The sequence below is a fragment of the Eimeria acervulina genome, genomic scaffold, assembly GCF_000499425.1.
Source record: "Eimeria acervulina Houghton genomic scaffold, Eah_scaff257, whole genome shotgun sequence".
NCBI lineage: Eukaryota > Apicomplexa > Conoidasida > Eucoccidiorida > Eimeriidae > Eimeria > Eimeria acervulina.
The window spans coordinates 4,038-27,485 of record NW_013549955.1 but is presented as its reverse complement, the minus strand read 5'-3'; the positions used below and the strand labels follow the sequence as shown (position 1 = coordinate 27,485).

The following is a 23,448-nucleotide window of genomic DNA, read 5'->3' as shown; positions in this document are numbered from 1 at the left end:
CAGCAAGAAGTTTCCTCTCGTTTTGCATGTCGATTGAGTGTGTGGAGTTGCTGCTGCTGCAGCTGCAGCAGCAGTAGCAGCAGCGATAGCTGTAATGAATAGCTATCACCCGATGCCCTTACTACGTGTTGCGCGACACTGCACTACATAGGTGCACACTATATGTCTAACGCCGCACATGGCAATTTCTCTTCAAAGGACCCTAAAAACACCCAATTACGGACCGTATATCTCAAATGCCTGATCCAGATATTGAGTGCCCAATGGGTGTTTGTGCCGCCCGCCTGACCCCTAGGGCCGACCCTTCGCGGGCCAGCCAGACCCTATACCCTATACCCTAGGGGATGTAGGCTCTCGTAGCCTAATTGCCCACAAACTTGCTCTAAAAGCTCTTTGTCAAGTACTAAATATTCCTTATATTGTGCTTGATCGCGAACTAGACCGCCAGAGACTCAGCGGAGAGCCCATTGCAGTGCTCTGTACAGTGCAACTTGCCCCCTTGCTCGGACTGGAACTGTAGTGCACAGGCATTACAATGGAACTGAAGTGATGCCTTAGAGATCTTGTCAGATGCAAAGAACTAATACGATGCGAATGGAGATAATGGCAATACAATAGATGGGAATCTAGGGTGATCAAGTCAAGAATGCTCCGCAACCACGCCGGGATTATGTGGCTGGCGATTAGACTTCTGGAGCAGCTGCCTGACTCAAGGCAGAGTCAGGCATCATATTATTCCTCTGGCATTTTCCTCTTTAAGGGTACGGGACTAGAATATGTTTCAGACTCGTTTATTTGAATTATTGAGTTGCTATAGGCCTGATAGGTTGCGTTAGTGCATTGGTGCAGTCTCTGAACCCAGTTCGGTTGACATACGGTACACATGTAGTAAGAGCTATGCCCGCTGTTCACTACATTTGGGGCTGCTCCGAGATGTTACAACCCGAGAGCTCTGGCACTCATGTTGAGCCCGCGTTTGCGGCTGTTGTTGAGTCGTTTCGTCAGCAGATCCAGTTTGTCTCAGCCCGTTACACGCATGCACCTATGCGACCGGAAAGATTCTAGGCGGAACCCAAGGATCGGAACCAGAAGAAGAGAGCCGTATTACGAATCAGAGAGTGAATTGGATACAGACGACGAGGAAACACCCATTGCTCCATTGAAGAGACTTGCCCACCAAAATCCACGGCACTGCTCACACGACCGTGACAAGATGGCGTCTAGCGAAGAGGCGTGGACAGAGACTAACGTATGCAGTAGCAGGCGAAGTTTATTACGTCTACTACAGATGGAGTTCGAGAATAAGCGAATACCCCGCAGGGACTGGGTAATCGAAATTCGCCAATACCTACTTGGCCCTGCGCTAGATTTCTGGTTGTATCTCTTCGACAAAACTATAGACTTGGAGGAATGAAGCGCGGTCAAGAGGGAGTTCCTCCCTAGACTCTGTGGGTTGCCGAAGTATGAGCAGATGGGGAGCATAGCTGAAATCAAGTGGAATAGCAACCCAGTGCAGTCTTCGGGTGAATTTTCTATGGCTGTGAGCCTAGGGGGTGAGCTGACACGGGAAGAACTAGAACGGATTTTCGAAGTCCTCCTACCCGAGGATGTGGTTCTTGCGCTCAGTGACAACGGCCAAAGGCACTTCTGTACCTGGCAAGAGGCGTCAGTTGAGTTGAAGCGCTTGGTGGGAACGAGAGATGACAGGTTGGCCAAGAACAGGCAGATGCGGCATAAGTTGATGCAAGCGAAACGGAAAGTAACGAGGGCAATGGAGGGCCCTTCGCTAGTGTAGAGAGAACGCGGGTTGGGAGAGCCAACGTATGTTATGAAAGTAAAGGCACAGGGGCTCTGCGCCCAGTACTGACAGGAACTAATAGCATCCCAGTATCCGCGGAGTGGGGGAAGAAGATGATAGGTGGGGGGGCAGAACCGTCTCGACAGAGGCTGCCGAAACCACAGGGGACGCGCAGATATTGGGCGCTCAACTAGAGGTTGAGGAAACTAGGGGAGAAACAGACGAGGCCAGGCGTGAGCCAGGTAACCTCTGCGAACGGGGAGCAGAGGGATCAGACGAGCCCACCAGCCCGGATGACGAGGATGTTGTGGTGCCATGGTGGCGAGGTGCCGGGAGGCAGGCCTATCCTATCAACAGACGGCACATTGTGTAACGTGGGTACAGCTGCTGATCTAAGAGTGGACGAGGCCGGGAGCCAAAGCGAGGCGCTCCTGGATACGGGGGCCTCTCAAATTTTCATTAAGTAAATAGTTGAACTTTTACAGCTGAAGACGCGGCGTCCTTCAGAAGAGGGTAGGTTGACGGTGACCAATGGCTAACATATGCGCATTGACCGTGTCGTTGTGAGGTCGACGACGCGGTATGGACGAGAGTGTCCCACAGGAGATTTCTTGATTGGGCTTGAACCCTATGATGGAGAGTCGGGGCTTGATTGGTCGACCGCGCTTAGAGTGGCGTGGTATTTTCAGTCGGATAAGTGGCGTACCTACGTGAATGGGAATGGTGCCAGCTACCGGGAGCTCGGCCAGGTGCCGAAAGACAGAGGGGGCAGCGCTAAAGAAGTGAGCCAGAGGACCCCTGCAGAGCAGGTATATGATATACTCGCAAGGGAAGTGGCGGGCATGTCGCCGGCGGAGGGTACCCCCATCCTACGGTCGTCACCTAAGAGGAACAGGGCCCTCGGTACCTTCGGCAGGGGCGACTGTACCGAGGGAATATAGTTCAGCAGGCCAAGGCAAATGTGCAGGGACTGTACCGCATACTGGCTTTACCTGAATCCGGGGAGACATAGAAGGCACGTCTCATCGTTGAGCGGCGAGGGACACTTAATTAAGTGGAACAGGATTTTGGTTGTAAAATTCGTGATTGGATGTTTTAGGGCCCCTTAAGGTTTTGCCGTGTTCAGCGTTAGATATTTAGTATGCCGCTCTGTAGTGCATCCTAAGGTAACACGTTGTAACAGCCGGGTGAGCTCTGTTCACTACAGAAACTGCTTCCCGAGATCGGTTCTTTCCATTCCTTATGCGTGTCATCTTTACCCCTGAGCTAGATGGTTTCGAACGGCTGGTGGTGGGAATTAACCATTGACCCGCCGCTCTAGCCCTATTTCAGGGAGGGCTGTCACCCTCTCCTATCGCTGTTCTAGCGCCTTCCGCCGTCAGCAGACTCGGGCCTCTACGAGAGGTCGTGGATACCCTGAGCCACTCCTAGGGTTGCGTTGTTCTCCGCACTGCTGTGCTCTGCTGTGCTCTGTTAGTGATCCCTGAACTGCAGCAACTTCCAGCATCCGCGCTCTTCTAGAACCTGGACCTGGAAGCGTTGGGAAGGTCTATGTTGGTCTTCTCTCCCAGCTGTGCTCCGAGCTACCTCCCTTTGCTTGGTTGCTTTGCTATGCCGTGCTGCGTGTGCTGCTCAGGCTTCCGGTTTTCGCAGCGACTTACGTATTCCGTGCGCCGCTATCAGTGAAGTCGTTACTCAGTCACTGCCTATTTTTTAATCGCGTTTCATTCCTATCTGTCCGGGAAGTGCTGCTTCTAGGCTACCTCCCAAAGTTGGTTCTTCACGCGTTCTCGCATAGAGCATCGGCTCAACGATGCAAAGTCGTTACCTAGATGATATTTGGTGGTTTGGTGTGTGCGTGGAAGCAGAATTTAACCTAACTCCTATTTGTAAGGGATTGTTTTGTTATTTTTTTCTTTACTGTGTCTCGACTCACGCTCGGGCTCTATCTTCTAGTCGCATAGTGGGAGTTCTCTTCTACACCTGTTTAGATAGAGCTATGCAAAGCTCTGCAAGAGCATTTATCGGAATTGCTACTGCGGTGAATACTGATAGTGTTATCATTCTGGCGTTATTAGGGCGATGACTAGTGGCCTCAATCCTCGCCTGCCCAGTCTCAAAGTCTCTCATCGATGCTGTGTGTGCCGTTATTTCACTGAGTGCAGTATTTGCTGCCTACATGTCCCCACCATCCTAGGCATTCTTGACTTGTTGCCGGTTCCCGTGCAAAGTTGTTGGGCGTGTTTTTCACTGCTTGACTATTTTGTACAACTTTATAATTTAGATGTGTGAAGTGTGTGTGTGTGTGTGTGTGTGTGTGTGTGTGTGTGTGTGTGTGTGTGTGTGTGTGTGAGTGTGTGTGCGCGCGTGTGTGTATGTATGTATGTATGCATGTATGTATGTGTGTGTATGTATGTGTGTGTGCGTGTGTGTCTGTGTGCGTGTGTGTGTCTGTGTGACTAACTCTGTTTCTCCAAGCCCGCACCAAGGCTGGGCATCCGGTTAGGCTGTGATCTGGCTCCCATGTGGCTTGACCTTCGGGGGTACCCCGCCACTTGAGAAGGTACTGGGTGTCGTCCCCAGTGCCGCGCTGGTCTAAAATATTATTGACGACGCATTGACCCGTCGGGTTGCGGGCCTCATCGCGGGTGGGTGGTCATCCAACTTCGGCTTCTGGCGGAGCTAACGAAGACGATGAGGGAGTAGCTGGGACACGTGGAACACGTTGTGGCAGGAATAGGCCGGAGGTAAGGCGAGGCATTAGGCCACCGTCCCTATCCGTTAAATAACATTGAACGGGCCGCGATAGCGCGGCTCGAATTTAGCACAATCGTTAAGGGCCGGGAGGTGTTTGCCGTACAGCCAGACTTCTTCCCCGACCGCATACTCCACTGCGAGCTGCTTGGAGTCTGCATAGTATTTCTGGTTCCACTTTGCCTGCAGAATGTGGCTCTGCGCGCGGTCGCAAAGTTGGCGGAACAACTTCGTCATCGCGGGAGTGAGTGTTGGGGAAAGCGCACCAACAATGTCCAGTTCCGCGGCGGTGAAGGGATTTTCCCCGATCATCACCTTAAAGGGAGAGAGCCATGCAGAGGAGTGGCTGGCTGTGTTGTATGCCAACTCCAATGCAGGCAAAAGACGTGCCCACTCGCGCTCATCCAACCGGATATCAGTACTCAGCATCTCTTCCAACGTACGATTAACCCGTTATGCTTGGCCGTCAGTTGTGGGTGGTAGGCGGGAGGAAAGGGCGCGCTTGATATCAAAGCGCGAGCGCAACAACCGCTACAATTCCGACTGGAAGCACGGGTCACGATCGGATATAAGGACATCGGGGAGGCCGCGGTAACCAATAAGGCGGTCGGCCAAGAGGTTGACAGTGTCAGCGGCGGTGAAAGACTTCTTCGCTGGAATAAAGTGAGCCATCTTACTGAGCGAGTCGACCAAGACTAGTATCAAGTCGTGGCCCGTTAACGCCGGAGGGAGGTCGGTAGTAAAATCTACGCTCAGGTGACTCCACGGGCGTGAAGGAATAATTGGCTGAAGGAGGCCGGCTAGCTTCTGGTTTAGCGATTTGGAGGCGCCACGATGAACACACGACTCCACTATGCTAAGGTTTACGCTCGCATGCCCGGCCAGTAGTAATGCTTGCTGAGGGCCAGGAAGGCCTTCTTTTGGCCTCGATGTCCTGCTGTAACGTGCTCGTGGTGAATATAAAGAATGTGTGTCAGGAATTCCGGGGACTGTGGAACGCAAATGAGCCAGATGCCCGTGGATGCAGATGCGTAAATACGGCGCTACAAAACGGGAGGTAAGTTTGCGGTTGCGGAACTCGAAAGGCATTGGTTTACCGGGCTGTTGAACTACAGTGTTGTAGGGATTACGGAAAGGTTCACGGAACGTGGGACACTTGGAATCGCCCTTAGGCCAATAGAGGGTCTTGAGAAGGTCTGGGACACCTGGGGCGGCTGTGGGGGTTCAGCCCTTGGTGGACTTACTGCAGGGGATAAAGGGGGGGCGTTGGTGATCGAAGGCGTTGCGTAGCTGTCCTGGAGCGAAAGAAGGCTATCTGCCGATAATTGGCACGTCTGCCTCTAGTGTTGTGAACCCGACCTGAGTCTGCTGTCGCTAGCATGAGGGTTGCTGAGGGTTCACGTCTAGGGGTCGCCGGGCCATCGCTGGTATTTGACTGCTGTGGAGGAGGATAACAGGGAAGTCGGGTTATTGTGTCTGCCACCCCGTTACGCGTCCCTCCCAGATATGTAATGGTGAGATCGGGGAACTCCGCGAGGATGTCTAGCCAGCGAGGTGTTCTTTCGCAGAGAGGCTTCGACGCCTTATGCTGTTGTGAGTAAGGGCTTGATGATCGGCGTACGCGGTGACTTTAGCGACACGGAGTAAGTGAGACCACTTGTCAAGGGCGGTGACCAAGGCCAAGAGTTCCTTGTCATAGATAGAGTATTTCTGCTGAGTTGTGTTCATCAGCTGGGGAAGGAACCCAACTGGGTGAGCAGCTTGCTCGAGCACACCACCGATTGCATAGCCTGAAGCGTCGGTGTATAGCTCAAAGGGCTTGAACATGCCGGGGACTTGTGGTGCGTTAAAATCGGTTAAGCTTTGTTTCAACCGCCGTACCGCCTGCGTGTGTGTGGCGTCCCAGTGAAAAGGGGCTGCCTTGCTAGTAAGGTCTACACGAGGACTAGCCACCTTCGCGTAGTCGGGTCCCATAAACATATGGCAGTAGTTAACCGTCCCGAGCAACTGTCGTACTTAAGCCTCGTTAGTCAGCACCGCTGGCCAGACCCGAATCGCCTCAATTTTATCCACCGCGGGCTTAATTCCGTCGGCTCTAATGTTATAACCCAGGTATGTAAGTTCACGTTGCACAGCCTTAGATGTGCGGAACTTCGGGTAGAACTGGTGAATTGCGTATGTCCCAGCACCTGCCGTAAGAGAAGGGCGTGGCTGGGGATGTCTGGGCTACAAATGAGGACGTCATCAAGGGATGCTATAATACCCTATTCAAGTAAGTGTTGCAAGTAGGCATTGATGTTGGCCTGGAAGGTAGCAGGTTCGCCCTTGAGGACGAAAGGCATCACCTTGTATTCGTGGAGCCACAGTACAGAACGGAAGGCTGTCTTCCACCGATCGCGCTTGTTCATGCGAATCTGGTGGAACCCAGCTTCAAGGTCCAGAGTGGAAAAGTATTTAGCGCCCCCTAGCACTTCAGGAATCGTCTGAATGGGAGGAAGAGGGAAGTCGGGGGTAATCGCTAGAGGGTTCAGTGCCTAGTAGTTGATGACCATTCGCATCTACCGCTGACCCGTGCCATCATCCCCCTTGCCCACCATTATCATTGGGGCACAGATGGATGAGTATGTAGGACCTAGCCAGCCGTTAGTCACCAGTTTAGTTATCTCGTGTTTGTGGAAAGTTAACTGCTCGGGTGACATACGACATATAGCGGGCTTGGCCGGCAGCTTGCCGGGACCAAGTAGGGTGCGGTGATCGTAAGGTAGCTTCGGCGGCATCCCTGCAGGTAGCGCATCAGGGAACACTTTCCGATGTTCCCGTAACACCTCGAGGATCTGCCTAGGGTTTCCCTGCTCCCTTGAAGTCACTACCCGCTCATCGAATTGATGATATTCCAATTGAGCATCGGCCCCCGGTGACTCCTCCTCACCTTCCTCTGCGGAAGTATTCTCATGAGTTTGGTTGCTGATCTGGTTGACTGGTGGGGGGTGGTTCCCAATCAGGGTACAACACAATGCCCCTTGCCTTTCATCTCTATGGCGTAGTCCTACTGTCTCATCGGCCTCATGTAAGGCCAGCATAAGATTTAGTCTCTGCACAGGCTCATTGAGCCTTCGTGTATTGCCCCTGGCTTGTTGCACTATTGAGTCTATCGGTACCTTTATCCCAGCCCTCACATAGGAGCTGCACCTCCTTGGCGGCTGCCTTAGGAGGGCCGCGGCCTCTTCTGCCCACATGCCCGACACTTGTCGGGTGATAATATCATATGCCTGCTCCGCCGGGGCCCTCTGGCTTGATGCTTCGGTATTGTTCCCCTTTTGCTTTCCTCTGCAGGACCGTATTACAGGTAAGTCGCACCACTTCCCATTCACGTACGTTCGAACGTGAAATGCCGAGCTGCCTTATGTGCCATCAACCATTCAAGGCCCATCACCACGCCGTACGGCACCGGCACAACCAGGAAATCCCCTGTGAAACGCTCTCGACCACACCACATCTTCAGTCTCTTGATGACGCGACCAATTCGCAACTGCTATCCACTGGCCAGTGTGAACATGCACTTTTCGGCACGCGGCCGCACCTTCAGGTGTAAGCGCTCAACAGTCTGTGGGTTAATGAAGCTTCAGGAGTCCCCGTATCCAGGAGCGCGTCGCATTGGCTCCCTGCCACGTTCACTCTAAGGACAGCGGTTGTGCCCGCGATACACAACATGCCGCCCTTGTTAGACTCCGTGTCTTCGCTCGGCCTCTCGCCACCGTGGCGTCCTTAGGCCCTCGTCCCCCAAATTATTGGAGTCGTCCGCTTGCCCTGCTCTAGATCGCCAGGGCCTCAACGGAGAGCCCAGTGTAGTGCCCTGTGCACTACCGCAGCAGCAGTTTCAAGGGAGATTAGAAATATACCCTTTCACTCTTTTATTTATTTACTGTATTTTATGTTTGTTTTATTTTATCTCTTTTATTTCGTCCATTTCTTTTATTTCGTTTATTTCTTTTATATTTTATTTCCTTCGCAAATCTCTTTTATCTTCTTTTTCTCCAATCTTCTCTTTCTCCTTTATCGTTCTTTTGTATGTCTACCTCATCCCACTGTCTCTTCTTCTTCTTTTATTTATTTTATTCATATATTTATTCTGTTTATTTAATATATCTAACCTCTCTTACGTTTTATTTCTTTTGTTTTCTTCTGTCTACCTTGTCTTCTTTATCCTTTTTGATTCTTTTATATTTTATTTTCTTTTTTTCCTTTCCGTCTCCTTTATCCCTTTCATCTCTTTTCTTTATCTTCTTTATTTGCTTCTTTTGTCTACCTTCTTTATTATTTTTCTCTTTAATGTTCTATTCTGTGAATGTCTATTCATCATCTCTTTCTTAATATCTTTTCTCTATTTTCTCTGTCTCCCTTTGTTTGGCTCCTTCATTTATTTTTTACTTATTTACCTATTTATTTATTTATTTATTTATTACTGCGAATATTTTGCTTCTTCTAATTTCGAAGGGGGCGAAGGGGGCAGATAAATTCTAGACAAAATAAATATATAAATAAAATACATAAAAAATTAAATAAAGTGAAATGACTAAATATAACAAACAACCAATTAAAAAATAAACAAACGAGACAAAGTAATGCACAAAAAAGGGTGTTTTTGCTGCTGCTATTGCTGCTGCTGCTTTTGCTGGTGCTGCTGCTGTTTGTATTCTACTATTCTTTTCTTCCCTGTCCTTCTGCTTTTTCCTTCTGTTTATTTTCTCTTGTTCTTTGTTCTTTGTTTAGTTTTTGTTCTTTCATGCGTATTCTCTATCAGTGTTGTTGTTTATTCTTTAGTGCTTATTCTTCATTCTGATTATTTGTTCTCTAATGTTTATTCCTTAACGTATACTGTTTACTATTATTACAAACTATTTGTTTACTTGTTGTTTTTTATTTACTATTAGCTGCTCATTATTTATTACTTATTACCTGTTGTTTATTATTTATTTTTCATTTATTATGTATTACCGATCGATTTCAGTTCCTGTTTTATAACGAAGAAGGTCGGGGAAATAAATAAATTAAAAGGCATCTTTTAAATACATTTATTTGCTTATTTAGTTATTTGTTCAGTGCATTTATTTCTTTGATTGTTTATCTACTTCTTTACTTTCATATATATTTATGTTCATTCATTTATTTGCCTCTTTTTCTTGAATAGTTATATATTTTTTTGTCTGTTTCCTCTCGTTTTTGTTTTATTTATTTATTTACTTGCCTCGTTGTTTATCCACAAAAATAAGGTATACTATTATATGCATGTGTATGCGTTTATTTATTTATTATTTATTTATTTATTTACTATTTGTTTATCTACATCTCATTCGTATATTAATATATTATTTACTTTAATTAATCTGTATGGAGTTAAATAACTCTGTATCGGTATTATGATTTTTTTTCCTGAGGGACGAACAGTTTGTTTTAAATGAATGAAGAAAAGATTTTCCTTTTCTTATTAGCGAAGCAAACATAAATACACTTACATATAAATATATCCACACATCGGTAAATCTGCATGCATGCATGCATGCATGCAGCAGCATATTTTATATTTAATTATGTTTATTGTTATTTAATATACAACGGAGAAGAAGAATATACACCAACACAACACAAGAAAGAAAACAAAACAGCTACAAACATCTAAAATAAGACAAACATGAGTGCAGCACAACGCCGCAAAATAAAATAAAAAAACAAACTGGCGCAACACGAAAGCGCGATAGGAAAGCAAACAAAACAAATAAAATAAATATAAAGCAAGGCTTAGGGGGTATACACTATACAGAAGATGCATCGGTAGCAGATAAATAACGCTGCTGCGTCTGAACATGTATAAAACACAACAGACATACACTTGTTGCTGCTGTTGCTGCTGCAACAGCAGCAGCAGCAGCAACAAACACAACAAATTAAAAAAATCATACAAACAGAGGACAGCAAAGGGGAGAAAATATTCTTTTTCTCTCAGCAGTGCAGCGCTTGCACGCGGGACATTTTATATCTCCTGCTGCTGCTGCTGCTGCTGCTGCTGCAGTTGCTGCTGCAGGCGCTGTTGCTGCATCCATATTCCTATATTTGCTAGTGTTGTAACTATTTCTGCTGCACTTGCAGCATTTGCTGCTGCATTTGCAGCATTTGCTGCTGCATTTGCAGCATTTGCTGCTGCTACTGCACCATTCTTCGGTGCGGTTGCTGCAGCATGCTTCTGCAGCGACAGTAGAAGCAGGGAGCATATATATAATGCACATAGATGAAGCCCTTACAATTTCTTTCCTTTCCTGTTTTTATTTTATTTTCTAACCTCTTCTTGTTGTACAGCGAAGCATAAGCCCCAATAGATAATTTTTCTTTATCTCCCGCTGCTCTCCATACAACAGCGAGAAACAGCAGACACCAGAAAATGCTGCTGCTGCTGCTGCAGCTGCAGCTGCTGCTATTGCTGCAGCTGCTCCTGCAGTACTTGAAGTGCGTGCTTATTGCGTTTGTTTTGCCTTTTCTTTTCCTTCTTTTGCTTCTTTTTATTTCACTGTTTTTTGTTTTTTACTCGGTTTTTCTTTTCCTCCTTCTTCAGTTTGAGGATCACGTGTAACAATGAACGGATAGGGAATTCGTCTAGGTGTTTTCTTTGGAGAAGACAAAAGCTGAGAGCGTTTTGTTTCCTCACCTGCTGCTGCTTCTCCAGCAGCAGAAGCAGCAGAAACAGCAGCATCAGGACCAGGAGCTGCAGCAGCAGAAGGAGTAGCAGGAGCAGAAAAAGGAAATGCAGAGTCAGAAGGAGTGAAGGAAGAAGCAGCAGAAGCATATGCTGAAGCAGCAGAAGCAAATGAAGAAGCAGCAGTAGCATATGAAGAAGCAGCAGAAAGAAGTGAAGATGCAGAAGAAGTAAATGCAGGAGGAGACTGAGGGACTGGCATCGAAAACGAAGAAGCTGGAGGAAAAACAAACGAAGGCGAGGGGGGGTATGCAAAGTGAGTAGGGTTAGGGAAAGAAAAAGAAGAAGAAGAAGAAGAAGAAGAAAAGTAGAGCAAATCTAAGTCAAACGGAGATGCAACACCAGAGAAACCTTCAGGGAGGAAAGACGATAATGAAGAAGTACTAGAAGCAGCAGGAGCACCAGCAGCAGCAGCACCAGCAGCAGCAGCAGCAGCAGCAGTAGCAAAGGAAGCGGCAGCAGCAGCAGCAGCAGCACCAGCAGCACGAAGAGCAGCTGCAGCATGTGCACTATAGGATGTAGATACAGAAGGAAGTACAGTTGTCTCAGGAAAAAACACATCATCATCAATATTATAATCGTAGTCATCCTCAAAATTAGCATCATTATCTTCTACATCTGCATCTCTTGCTGAAGAAGTAGAAGAAGTAGAAGAAGAAGAATCATAATAATAAGAAGGAGAAACAGAGGAAGAGGAAGAAGAAGAGAGAGCGAAAGAAGGAGAATGGCGAGAGAAAGACGGAAACGAGGAAGAAGAAGAATGGAGAGAGAAAGACGGAAAAGAAGATGAAGAAGAAGAAGAGGGAAAAGTAGAAGGAGGAGGAGGAGGAGGAGGAGAAAAAGAAGAAGTAGAAGAAGAAGAAGGGCGGAGAGAAAAAGACGGAAAAGAAGAAGAAGAAGAATGGAGAGAGAAAGACGGAAAAGAAGATGAAGAAGAAGAAGAAGGAGCAACAAAAGATGAAGAAGTCGAAGGAGGAGGAGCAGGAGGAGGAGCAAAATAAGCAGAAGAAGAAGAAGAAGAAGAAGATGAAGGGATAGAAAAAGACGGGAAAGAAGGAGAAGAAGAAGAAGAAGGAGAAAAGAGAGAGAAAGAGGGAAAAGTAAAAGAAGGAAGAGAGAAAGACGGAAAAGGAAAAGAAGAAGGGGGAGAAGAAGAAGAAGAAGAAGAAGAAGCGTCGAGAGAAAAAGAAGGAAAAGACGAAGAAGAAGAAGACGACGCGTGAGGAGCAGAAGGAGGAGGAGGAGAAGAAGAAGAAGGGAAGCTATAAGACATATAAAGGGGTGAAGAGCTAGAAGAAAACGTATCAGTTGGAGATGGTGGGTAAAAGACAGAATCATCTTCAAAATCATCATCTACTTCTTCTGCTGCTGTACTGCCGCTTTCTGAAGAAAGAACAGCAGCAACAGCAGAAGATGCTGCAGCAGCAGCATCTGATAGTGCTGCTGCTTCTCTCTCCTCTGCATCAGTGAGGAGGCCCTTTTCATACCGCTCCAGCAACTCCAAAAGCTTCTGCTGCTGCTGCTGCAGGTGCTGCTGCTGGTCTTTCATGTGGCGGTCCTTTATCGTGGGGCGTACGCCAAGGATATCTTTCACCTGCTCATGCACGGGGAAAGTCTTTGCTTTACAAGGTAGGCGGATGTCAACAGAAGAGCTAAACAGATCACAGCCTGATATTGCTTCAACATGCCGAACACTAGCAGCAAGCAAATCCTGCTGCATCACCTGCTCTAGGCGCACATCGAGCAATCCGCCTATTATACGACGGCACAGATCTACATCTGCTTGAGGAGGAAAACTAGGAAGAGTAAAAGAAGAAGAAGAAGAAGAAGAAGAAGAAGAAGAAGAAGAAGAAGAAGAAGAACGAGGAAAATGAAGTGAAAATACAGAAGAAGGAGAAGAAGCCGGGGGTATAGACAGAGCAAGCTCCTCCAGACTCCATTTTGCTTCTGAAATGCACATTCTACCGACAGTTGCAGAATCAAACATTGTCCCATAGACTTCCATGCTGGTCGTGCTGCTACTGCTGCTGCTGCTGCCGCTGCTGCTGCTGCTGCTGCTGCTGCTGCTGCTGCTGCTGCTGTCATTCCTTTTTTGTTTTGATTCTTTCTCGGGCCACTCCAGCATCGATGTCATCGCACTGCCCCCCTTTGCTGCTGCTGCTGCTGCTTCGTGAGGGGATCCCAAAATTGATAAATTCGATACTGGAGTCCAGCTAACACCCGGCCTAAGCCCTGCAAACGGCTGATGCTGCAGCAAGAAGGGCTTCGCTTCAGGCGGCAGCAGCAAGGCTTGCGGCAGCATCAGCGGCACTGGCGGTGGCTGCCCCAGGATCCCTGGCTGCAGCACCACTTCCTCCTGCTTCTCTAGCAGCTCCGATTGCTGCTGATATTGATCAAAAGGAGAAGCATCAGCATCTTCTTTTGCTTGTGTTTCTGTATAAGCATCTTCGTAGCGCTGTCCTGCTGAAGCTGCAGCAGCAGCATTTGCAGCCGCAGCAGCAGCATTTGCAGCCGCAGCAGCAGCATTTGCAGCCGCAGCAGCAGCTGCTGCTATTGTGCTCCTTGGAGAGATCGGTGTACCAGTCAGGCCGCCGATATACAGCAGCACCTCATTGCCAATGCTTTCGCCGGGGCTTTCAGCCTTGCTGCTTCTGCTTCTGCTGCTGCTGCTGCTGCTGTTGGCCAGCATCAGCTCCATACCCCCCTGCTGTAGAAGCACCCCAGCTATCGCCTGGATTTTTGTTCTTATTGCAATTGCTACGTCTAGCGGTGATGCTGTTGCTGCTGCACCTGCTACTGTCAGTTCAACTGCAGCAAGCTTCAGCAGCAGCTCTGTAAGAGCAGCACGGTCCGGCCCCCGTAGACTCTGTGTTATCTTTTTTCCTAGCTCCCACAAATCAAATATCTCTTCAAACAGATAATTTGCTCTTTGCTGTGCTGCTTCTGCTGCTGCTTCTAATGACTTTTCGGCTCCTCCTTCTGCTCCTGCTGCTGCTCCCTCTGCTGCTGCTGGAGCTGCTGCTGCTGCTCCCTCTGCTGCTGCTGCTTCCTCTGCTGCTGCTGGAGCTGCTGCTGGTATTGATGATGATGTTTCTTCTGTTGACGGTTCTCCTGCTGATGTTGCTTCTGGTGCAGGTGCTTTTTCAGTCTTTGCTTTAGCTTCGCCTGCTGCGCTTTCTTTTCCTGCTGCTGATCCTGCTTCAGGCTCTGCATTGCCATCTGCCTCTGGCGCTGAATCTGCTGCTGCTGCTGCTGCTGCTGCTGCTGCTGCATCTGGAGGGGGTTCATCTTCCTCGCATTTATCCCAGGGCTGTTCAGGGTCCCCCGGGGCTGCGAGTCTGCGGAGGTGCCTAGACACCCGAGAATGTTTAATTCGGAAGCCGCACATTAAAAGAAGAAAAACAAGGGAAGAAACAGCAAATAAAGACAATAAAACTGAGCGGCGAAGCTGTGCCGGAGTATTAAAAGAAAGAGGAAGAGCTGTTTTCATATAGGCTCCCTCTTTATCAAGAGGATCTTCACTCAAAGGAAATGTCTCTGTAGCATTGTCTGTGTGTGAGGCCCCTTCATAAAAAATCTGCTGCTCTTGCCGGAAACCTGCGGGAGAAGCATGAGCTGTATGCTGCATCTTTCCTTCTGTTGCTGTTGTTGATGCTGGTAATGTTGATGATGCTAATGGTGCTGATGTTGATGGTTGAGCAGCAGCTGTTGCTGCTGTTGCAGGATATACCGGAGCAGCAAAGAAGAGGAGGAGTAATGCCGCTCTCAGGATTCGTGCAGAGCGGCCTTTTGAGTCTGGGGGCTCTTTAACTCGGCTGCACCTCTTAAAGTGCATTGTTAAAAGAAAAAAGAAGACAATCTAAAGTATATTATAATAGAAAAAAGCGATCCCGGAGGAGACGATCCCAGAAAAAACAGTCCTGGAAGAGACAGCCGCAAAATAAATGATCCCCACGGGAACGTGCTCAGACACTGAGATTTCTGAAAATCTCTGAGTAGCCGCAACCTTCTATTGCGCCTCAGCATAAACTTTTGTTATTGCTGAGGGCATTTAAACATAAAAATAAAAGAAGAAAGAAAAAATACGCACACTAAAAGAAATGCACGACTAGGCTGCACGCCAGCTGTTGCTGTTGCTGCTCCTGCTCCTGCTGCACCAGCAGACCGTTCGTGCGTGCTAAGGACTCACCAACAGCAGCAACAACAAGAGCAGCAGCAACGGCAGCAGAAACAGCAGCAAAATTGAAAGTAGCACCTCCTATTTCTGTTATGAATGAAAACAACTCAGAAATATCGACCATAATATGCACCTCAGAAAGAAAGAAGAGGAGAGAGGTAGAGGTAGCTGTACAGCACACATCGACACCTTCATTATCATCTCCTCAACGAGAAGAAATAAATATAATATTATTTCTTTTTTCAATTGTATTTCTGTTTATTTCAATGTAAATATGCAAAAAAACAACCCAATATATTCACTCAATTGAACAACCATCGACGGGTCAACCAAATAGGCCGATTGCTTAACATGTGCACATCTTAGCCGCGCGCCCCGGGTTCGATACTCGGCACCTTCACTGATTAATGTACATATTAATAATATTAAAATACGTTGATATAGGAATTGTTTTAAGTATAAAAAGCTTCTATTTGCTTATTGAAATCAAATATTAACCTTTTTGCCCTCGTTTTGTATAATACAGATTCTTTCTGGTGTGTAGATGTTTAGAATAAGTATGCCGATGATATTAAATGGGGCCCGAGTTGTATGCATGCTGGACGTATGCATGTTAATAATAAATTCGTTTGTTATTTACTTCAAAAGAAATTAAATAATGCGAGTAATTATTAGAAAGAAATATATATGCTGTTTCTGCAAACTCTACAGCAGCAGCAGCAGCAGCAGCTCTAGGTAGTCATACGTATCGCATCTAAGAGGAAGGAAGTAAGGGGGCCCCTAGAAGAAGTCTTTTTCTCTTATTCTCAGCACAATATGGGTTAAATTAATGCATTAATTATGAATATTTCTGCTAATTTAATGGTATTTTCTTTTATTTAATATATTTACTGATATTACACACTCTTTTACGTTTGCGGCGCTGCTACGGTGCCGGGCCCCCGCAGCAGCAACAACCTACGCCGTCGTTTGTTGAACGTCTTTGGGGTGTATCTGCCGCTGTGTGCTTGATTGATTTGATGTTTTTGTTTCTTTCTTTTCTTTTTATTCATTTACTGGTGGTACTTTATTTACTGTTTCTCTTTTTCTGCGCTCCCGTGTCTTTCCTACTGCTCTGTCGCGCCGCCTCGCCAGCAGCAGCAAACAGACCATCCTTCCTTCTTCTCCCCTCCCCTCGCCGGCAGAGGAATGAAGAGTGGCTGTTGCAACAGCAGCAGCAGCAGCAGCAGCAGCAGCAGCAGTTAGAGAATGGTGGAGATAAGAATCGCTCAGACTTCTTCTACTGTCGATGCAGCAAAGCCGGTGGAGCCTCCTTTATTAAGGGGGCCCCTAGAGCAGCCTCGGCTGTCGGATGGTTCTGCTGCTGCTGCTGCTGCTGCTGTTGCTGCGCTGCAGGGGCGTCTTCAGGGTCCCATGCCTGGCGCTCCCATCACAGCAGCACAGCAACAGCAGCAGCAGCAGCAGCAGCAACAAAAGCAGCAGCAACAGCAGCAGCAGCAACAACTACCCTGCTGCCGCCGCAGCAGCAATACTGCTACCAGCACAGCAGAACGGCTTGTTGACCGCTCTATGGAGTTGGGGGGCCTCGGGAGGGGTATTTGCTGCATCTCTGCAGTTACGAACAGCAACAGCAGCAACAGCAGCAGCAGCATCAGCAGCAGAAGTGCTGCAACTAAGCGCCGCATTGGCGGGGAGACCGAAGGCGCGTGCAGTTTGTCTCAAATTAAGGCATCATCATCATCATCAGCAGCAGCAGCAGCAGCAGCAGCAGCAGCAGGTGGTGCTGCTGCTGCAACAACAGCAGCACACGGAGGCGTCTCTGCGTGTGCTGCTTCCTCCTCCACTGCAGCAGCAGTCCCCACTACATCAGCAGCAGCAGCAGCACCAGAAACATCAGCAACAGCAACAGCAACAGCAGGAACAGCAGCAGCAGCAGCAGCAGCAGCAGGAAGAGAAGAAGGTGTGGGGTTATATGGTGGTGGCGGTGAAGAGGAGAAGTATATGTCTTCGTTTGCACTGTCTTTGCAGTCTTCATCATCTTCATCATCGTCTTTAGAGCTATGTCTAGGGTTTATTTGTTTTATTTTCTGCGGTGTTGCTTCATTAGTCTGCTGGCACTCTTTATTATATGTCTTACCTCTAATAGAGAAGTATATTTTTGCTGAATGTGCATGCGGAAACAGCGCATTAGGTACATATCAATTGGGGTGTATATGCATGCAATTATTATTTATTTGCTGCATAGATGCTATGAGACCCTTTCTTATTATTGCTGCTGTTCTTATTGATGCATCTCTTGCTGCTCTCTTACCGCTACTCTTAACTACCTGCCTATACACCCCAACTCTTATCCTCTTTCATTTCTTCGCACTTCTCTTCGGTGCATGCGCTGGTGTTGTCTCTGGAGGAGCAATTGCTGTCGCTTCTTCTATCCCCTTCGGCTTCATCGGAGCCTTCTCCATCGGTGAGCTGCTGCTGCTGCTGCTGCTGCTGTTGCAGCTGTTGCTGTTGCTGATGCTGCTGCTGATGCTGATGCTCATGCTGCTACCGTTCCTTCCAGCGCTGCTGCTGCTGCTGCTGCTGTTGCTGGTATTTGCTGTTGCTGCTGCTGCTGTTTGCTTACTCAACACACAAACCGACTCCGATCTCCTTCAACCCTCCTGCTGCTGCTGCTGCTGCTGCTGCTGCTGCTGCTGCAGGTCAAGGGGTGTGTGGGGTGTTGGCGTTTGGTGTAAATTTCTTCGCTTCGCGATATCTCTTCGATTTGTCTACCTATGAAGGCGCAGTGAACATGTTCTGGTAGGCTATTTAGCTAGCTAGCTAGCTAGCTAGCTATGTAGCTAGTTATTTAGCTAGCTAGCTAACCAGCGGCCTACCTAGCCATCTGCCTAGACAGCTAGCTAGCTAGCTAGCAATCTATCCATATATCTAGCTATCTATCTATCTAGCTAGCTAGCTAGCTATCTGTCTGTCCATCGAGCTAGCTAGCTGCTAGTTCTTCATTCGCACGTTGGTGTGTAGCAGCATGCAGCTAAGGAACAGCCACAGCTTCTTCTAGCGAGTTGTAATTATATATTTTAACTTCTGCTGTTGCTGCTGCTGCTGCTGCTGCTGCAGGCTGGTCTTTGGAACGAGCGCGGGTACATCGTGCATCTCAGCGTTTTTGCTGCTGCTGCTGCTGCAGCAGTCATGGGCTCGTCAAGGTTTGCAGCGGTACTGGGAGGCGAAGCGAGGGCGTTCTGCTGCTGCAGCAGCAGCAGCTGCAGCAGCAGCAGCAGCAGCAGAGGAGAATTGTTGCGGCACCCGCTGCGGTGTGTGGTCGTTGAGGTGTGCATGCGGGGGAGCAGCAAAGACAGAGCAGCAGCAGCAGCAGCAGCAGCAGAAGCACGAGAGCCCTTGGCAGCGGTTTGTAAGACGATGGACAGGAAGATATGCTGCTGCAGCAGAAGCAGCAACAGCACTGCGTGCAGCAGGAGACGCCCGAACGCAAGAATTGGTTGTCATTAGCAACGGGGCCCCTCGGAGCAGCAGCAGCAGGAGCAGCAGGAAGAGCAGCAGCAGCAGCTTCTGGCGGTTGCAGCAACCTGTTGAGTGGCCAACTGCAGCAGAGACTGTAGCAGGAGCAGCAGCAGCAGCAACAGCAGCAGCACCAGCAGCAACAGGAGAAGCATCAGGAGGAAGAGCAGGAACAGCAGAACAAGAGCAACAAGTCGTAGCATCAGCAGCAGGAGCATCAGCAGCAGCAAAAGCAGCAGCAACAGAGAGCACACTCCCTGCTCGTGGCTGGAGAGCTATATTATCTTCAAGCGGTGTTTATTTATTTTGTGTATTCTTCACCTTGGCTGTAACGATGCATCTTTATCCTCGTGTAGGGCCTATGCGCTGGAGCTATGCTTCTGATAAAGAAAAAGAGTTAAGTTATATTATATTAGTAGGAGTCTTCTCTATAGGGGATCTCATCGGCAAGACTTTACCTGAGGTGTACAGACACCCGAGACTTCGCAGATTTAATGTTTCTGCACGTTTGCTGCTGATCCTCGTGCTGCTGCGTCTGCTCTTCGTCGTCTTCTTTCTTTGCTGCATGTTCTATACAAACCACATATTTTTTAACTCTTTTTATCTTTATTCTGCTCTTATGCTGCTGCTGAGTATAACAAATGGATACTGCGCTACAACTGCTATTACTGGTGCTTGCAACTCTGTCAAGAGATATGAAGAAAAAGAAATCGTCGGGCCTGCTGCTGTCTTGCTGCTGCTGCTAGGCATTGCATGCGGTGTATACTCAGCTTACCTTTACTAACATACCAACAGCAGCAGCGCCAACATCAGCAGTAGCAGCAGCAGCAGCAGCGGCGGCAGCGACGGCAGCAACAGCAGCACCAGCAGCAGCGGCGACGGCAGCAGCAGCAGCAGCACCAGCAGCAGCAGCACCACCGACGGCAGCAGCAACGGCAGCGGCAGAGAAGATGGGTAGCTGCTGCTGCTGCTGCTCCTGCAGCGGGTGAGACAGCAGCAGCAGCAGGAATTAACTGAACAGCAACAGCAGCAACAGCAGCAGTAGCAGCAAGAGCAAGGACAGCAGCTACTGCAAAGGCTGCCAACATTAGCTGCTGCAACAGCAGCAGCAGCAGCAGCACTTTGTTTCTTGTATGATTGTATGAGTGTGTTGTCTTTTTGTTTCTCAATGGCAACCCTGCAGCAGCAGCTGCTGGTGCAGCAGCTGCAGCAGCAGGAGTTGCAGCAGCAGCTGCCGGCGCAACGGCTGCAGCAGCAGTAGTTGCAGCAGCAGCAGCAGCAGCGGCAGTCGCAGCAGATCCAGCAGCAGTGGCAGCAGCAGCGGCAGCGGCAGGGAAGACGGAGAGCTGCTGCTGCTGCAGAAGCCATTACAGCAGCAGCAGAACGAGCACCAGAAGTAACGCAGCGGCCGCTGCTGCTGCTGCTGCTCCTGCAGCGGTTGAGACAGCAACAGCGGCATAAATTAACTGAGCAGCTACAGCAGCAACAGCAGCAGTAGCAGCAAGCGCAAGGACAGCAGCTACTGCAAAGGCTGCCAACAGCATCTCTTGCAGCAGCAGCAGCAGCAGCAGTTTATTTCTTGTATGATTAGTGTATGAGTGTGTTGTCTTTTCTTCTCTTTCCCCAGCAGCAAGCCAGCAGCAGCAGCAGCAGCAGCTGCAGCAACAGCGGCAGCAGCAGCAGCAGCAGCAGCAGCAACTGCGCAAGGAAGAAGTACTTGGAGACGTTTCAGTTAACTCAGGGGACCCCTGAATTCTTGCAAGCTTGTCTTGCTGCTGTTGTTGCTGCTGCAGCAGCATCAGCAGGTAACAGCAGCACTTACAGCAGCAGCTGCAGCTGTTGCAACAACAGCAGCGGCAGCAGCTCCGCCTGATGCTGCGACCGTAGAATATTTGTTGCTGCTGCAGCTGCAGCAGCAACAGCTCTTGCTGCAGAAGCAACGCCTGTGCAGCAGAAGCGCTTCTTGCTGCAACTGCAGCAGCAGCGGCAGCGGCAGCAGCAACAGCATGTGTCCCGCAGCAGCAGGCCCAGTTCCCGTTGGAGCAGCAGCAGCAGCGGCGGCAGCAGCAGCAGCACAGCCGTTGCTGCTGTGTGCAATTGATTGATTAGCCTCGACGATGGCACAGTTTGAATATTCAGGCCCACAGTGCAGCAGCAGCAGCAGCAGCAACAGCAGCAGCAGCAGAAGCAGCAGCAACAGCAGCGAGTTCGCCCTTTTGCTGCAGCATTCGGGGGTCGTTTCTTCCTCCATTTGCTTGCAATGCTGATGTTGCTGCTGCTTCTCCGGTGTATATACACCTCAACTATCTTTTTGTATAGCCCCACATATAGCACAGCCACGCATACTGTAAAGCCGCGTGCTGCAGCTAACCGCGGCTAGCTAGCTAGCTAGCTAGCTAGCTTGCATAGCTAGCTAGCAAGCTAGCCCTCCAGCAGGCAAGCTAGCTAGGTGGTTAGCTAACCTTCTAGCTAGCTAGCTAGAAGAGTGTGCAACTAGCTAGCTAGCTAGCTGTGTAGGTAGCTAGCTAGCTGTTTAGCTGGCTAGCTAGCTAAGAGTCTCTTAGCCAGGCTCGCTAGCAGCGGCGCAGTGCTGTTTTTGTGTTGGTCTTTAATTAATTAATTGCTGCTGAAACTTAAATACTTAAAGAGGTGCCTATACACCCGACGCGGGAGAGCAGCAAAAGCTAGAACCCCCCTAACCAGCAGAATAGACGCTCCAGCAGCAGCAGCAGAAGCAGCAGCAGCACGAAAAGCTGCTGCGAAGACCCTCACCAGCAACAGTAACAGCACCACTAGCGGCATCAGCAACAACAGCAGCAACAGCAGCAGCAGCAGCATTAGCAGCAGAAAGGGCAACGCAATAAACTTCACCACACTTAATCCCCTGTTCATAAGATAAAGAGACAACTTTCTGCTGCAGCATCAGCAGCCGCAGCAGCAGCAGCAGCAGCAGCAGCAGCAAATGCTCTGCGTTTTACTGAGCCATTGTCACTTTAAAGAAAAAAACAACAAAAACAATCTGTGCTGGGGGCCCCCAATGGGGGCCCCCCAAAGGAGACCTCTTTGAGGGCCCTTCTTAAATATATATATATATTCTTTATATACGGGCCCCAAATAGGGGGCCCTAGATGGGGGCCCCTATACATATATATATATATATATATATATATTATATAAGGGCCCCCCAAAGGCTTTTATTTAGGGGCGTACATATTGGAGATATTATTAAACAGGGGGCCCCCAAAGAAGGACCCGTATAAGGGGCCCCCAAGGGCCCCCAAAGGGAGGATATAAATAGGGGGGCCCCCCACAGGGGCCCCCCACATGGGCCCCTCACAGGGGCCCCCCAAAGGGGCCGCCCAAAGGGGCCCCCCACAGGGGCCCCTAAAGGGGCCCCTTTGTAGGTGAAGGGCCCCCAATGCTGCGGCGTGTTGCACCGTCAATAATGAATAAAGGGGGCCCCCAAAAGAAGAAAAGATAAGATTAAAAAGAGGGCCTCTTAGGGGCCCCCTAATAAAGTAATGGGGTGTATTGTATATAAATACATAATATATAATATGTAGATATGTACATAATAAATATAATATATTATATATAAATAAATTGACATACACATGTATATATATATATGTATATATATACATTTATCTATCTATATACATAGATAGATATATTATTGTATGTATATGCCTATATATATAATGCATCTATGTATATATATATATATATATATTATATATATTTATATATTTGTATATATACTATTATATATATATATATATGTAAAGGACAGATGATTATATATTATTGTTATAATATATATATGTATATGTATACATATTACACCTTCATATATTATTTATCTTATATACATCTGTAGCATACCTTTATATATATGTTTATATAATATACATATATAAAATCTCTATATAATATGTATATATGGATATTAATATATGCAGAAATATATATATATATATATATTATATCATAGAACCAAACAAAATCAATAAAGAAATATACATATAAATATATATTATACATATTATATATAATAAATATAAATATATAATATATAATATATTATATAATTTATATAATTTATATACATCAAAAGCATAGATTATAACCCATAATTATTTCTATTTGTGTGTTTGTTTATATGCATAAAGACGTAATACAATTAAACATAATATATACGTATATATTATATATATATTATATAATATATATATATATTGTATATATATATATATATTATATATGTATATTATAAATATATAGTTATATATATACTTATACACAAACACCTCCATTGATTTATTAAAAAAAACTCTTCTAAAGAAGCACCTCCCCTCCTCCTTCGCCCCCAAACACCATTTCCTCTCTTTACGACCTCTCCAGGGGGGCCCCCGTAGCCCCCCAAACAGGTACCCCATATGGGGGCCCCCCAAAAGG

At 47.7% G+C, this 23,448-nt stretch overlaps 6 protein-coding genes across 6 annotated transcripts; 3 read left to right on the top strand and 3 right to left on the bottom strand.

The window, feature by feature from the left end:
* Positions 1-961: 961 nt before the first annotated feature.
* On the top strand, positions 962-2,171 carry EAH_00028930 (hypothetical protein; the record flags this gene model as incomplete). The annotated part of the gene is made up of 3 exons (XM_013396268.1): positions 962-1,249; positions 1,472-1,707; positions 1,931-2,171. The coding sequence occupies 3 exons, from the start codon at positions 962-964 to the stop codon at positions 2,169-2,171; spliced, it is 765 nt and encodes a 254-aa protein (XP_013251722.1).
* Positions 2,172-2,340: 169 nt separating this feature from the next.
* On the top strand, positions 2,341-2,739 carry EAH_00028920 (hypothetical protein; the record flags this gene model as incomplete). Its single annotated transcript, XM_013396267.1, has 1 exon — positions 2,341-2,739. One exon carries the CDS (start codon positions 2,341-2,343, stop codon positions 2,737-2,739), a length of 399 nt encoding a protein of 132 aa, XP_013251721.1.
* A 1,840-nt stretch (positions 2,740-4,579) lies between these two features.
* EAH_00028910 (Ty3/gypsy retrotransposon protein, related) lies at positions 4,580-4,981 on the bottom strand (the record flags this gene model as incomplete). Its single annotated transcript, XM_013396266.1, has 1 exon — positions 4,580-4,981. One exon carries the CDS (start codon positions 4,979-4,981, stop codon positions 4,580-4,582), a length of 402 nt encoding a protein of 133 aa, XP_013251720.1.
* A 1,835-nt stretch (positions 4,982-6,816) lies between these two features.
* EAH_00028900 (OSJNBa0022F16.2 protein, related) lies at positions 6,817-8,048 on the bottom strand (the record flags this gene model as incomplete). Its single annotated transcript, XM_013396265.1, has 3 exons — positions 6,817-7,035; positions 7,204-7,778; positions 7,928-8,048. The coding sequence occupies 3 exons, from the start codon at positions 8,046-8,048 to the stop codon at positions 6,817-6,819; spliced, it is 915 nt and encodes a 304-aa protein (XP_013251719.1).
* A 2,532-nt stretch (positions 8,049-10,580) lies between these two features.
* EAH_00028890 (hypothetical protein) lies at positions 10,581-15,132 on the bottom strand (the record flags this gene model as incomplete). Its single annotated transcript, XM_013396264.1, has 2 exons — positions 10,581-10,790; positions 11,113-15,132. The coding sequence occupies 2 exons, from the start codon at positions 15,130-15,132 to the stop codon at positions 10,581-10,583; spliced, it is 4,230 nt and encodes a 1,409-aa protein (XP_013251718.1).
* A 1,590-nt stretch (positions 15,133-16,722) lies between these two features.
* EAH_00028880 (hypothetical protein, conserved) lies at positions 16,723-20,742 on the top strand (the record flags this gene model as incomplete). The annotated part of the gene is made up of 5 exons (XM_013396263.1): positions 16,723-17,434; positions 18,174-18,273; positions 18,592-19,186; positions 19,761-19,944; positions 20,618-20,742. 5 exons carry the CDS (start codon positions 16,723-16,725, stop codon positions 20,740-20,742), a joined length of 1,716 nt encoding a protein of 571 aa, XP_013251717.1.
* Between the last annotated feature and the right edge of the window lie 2,706 nt (positions 20,743-23,448).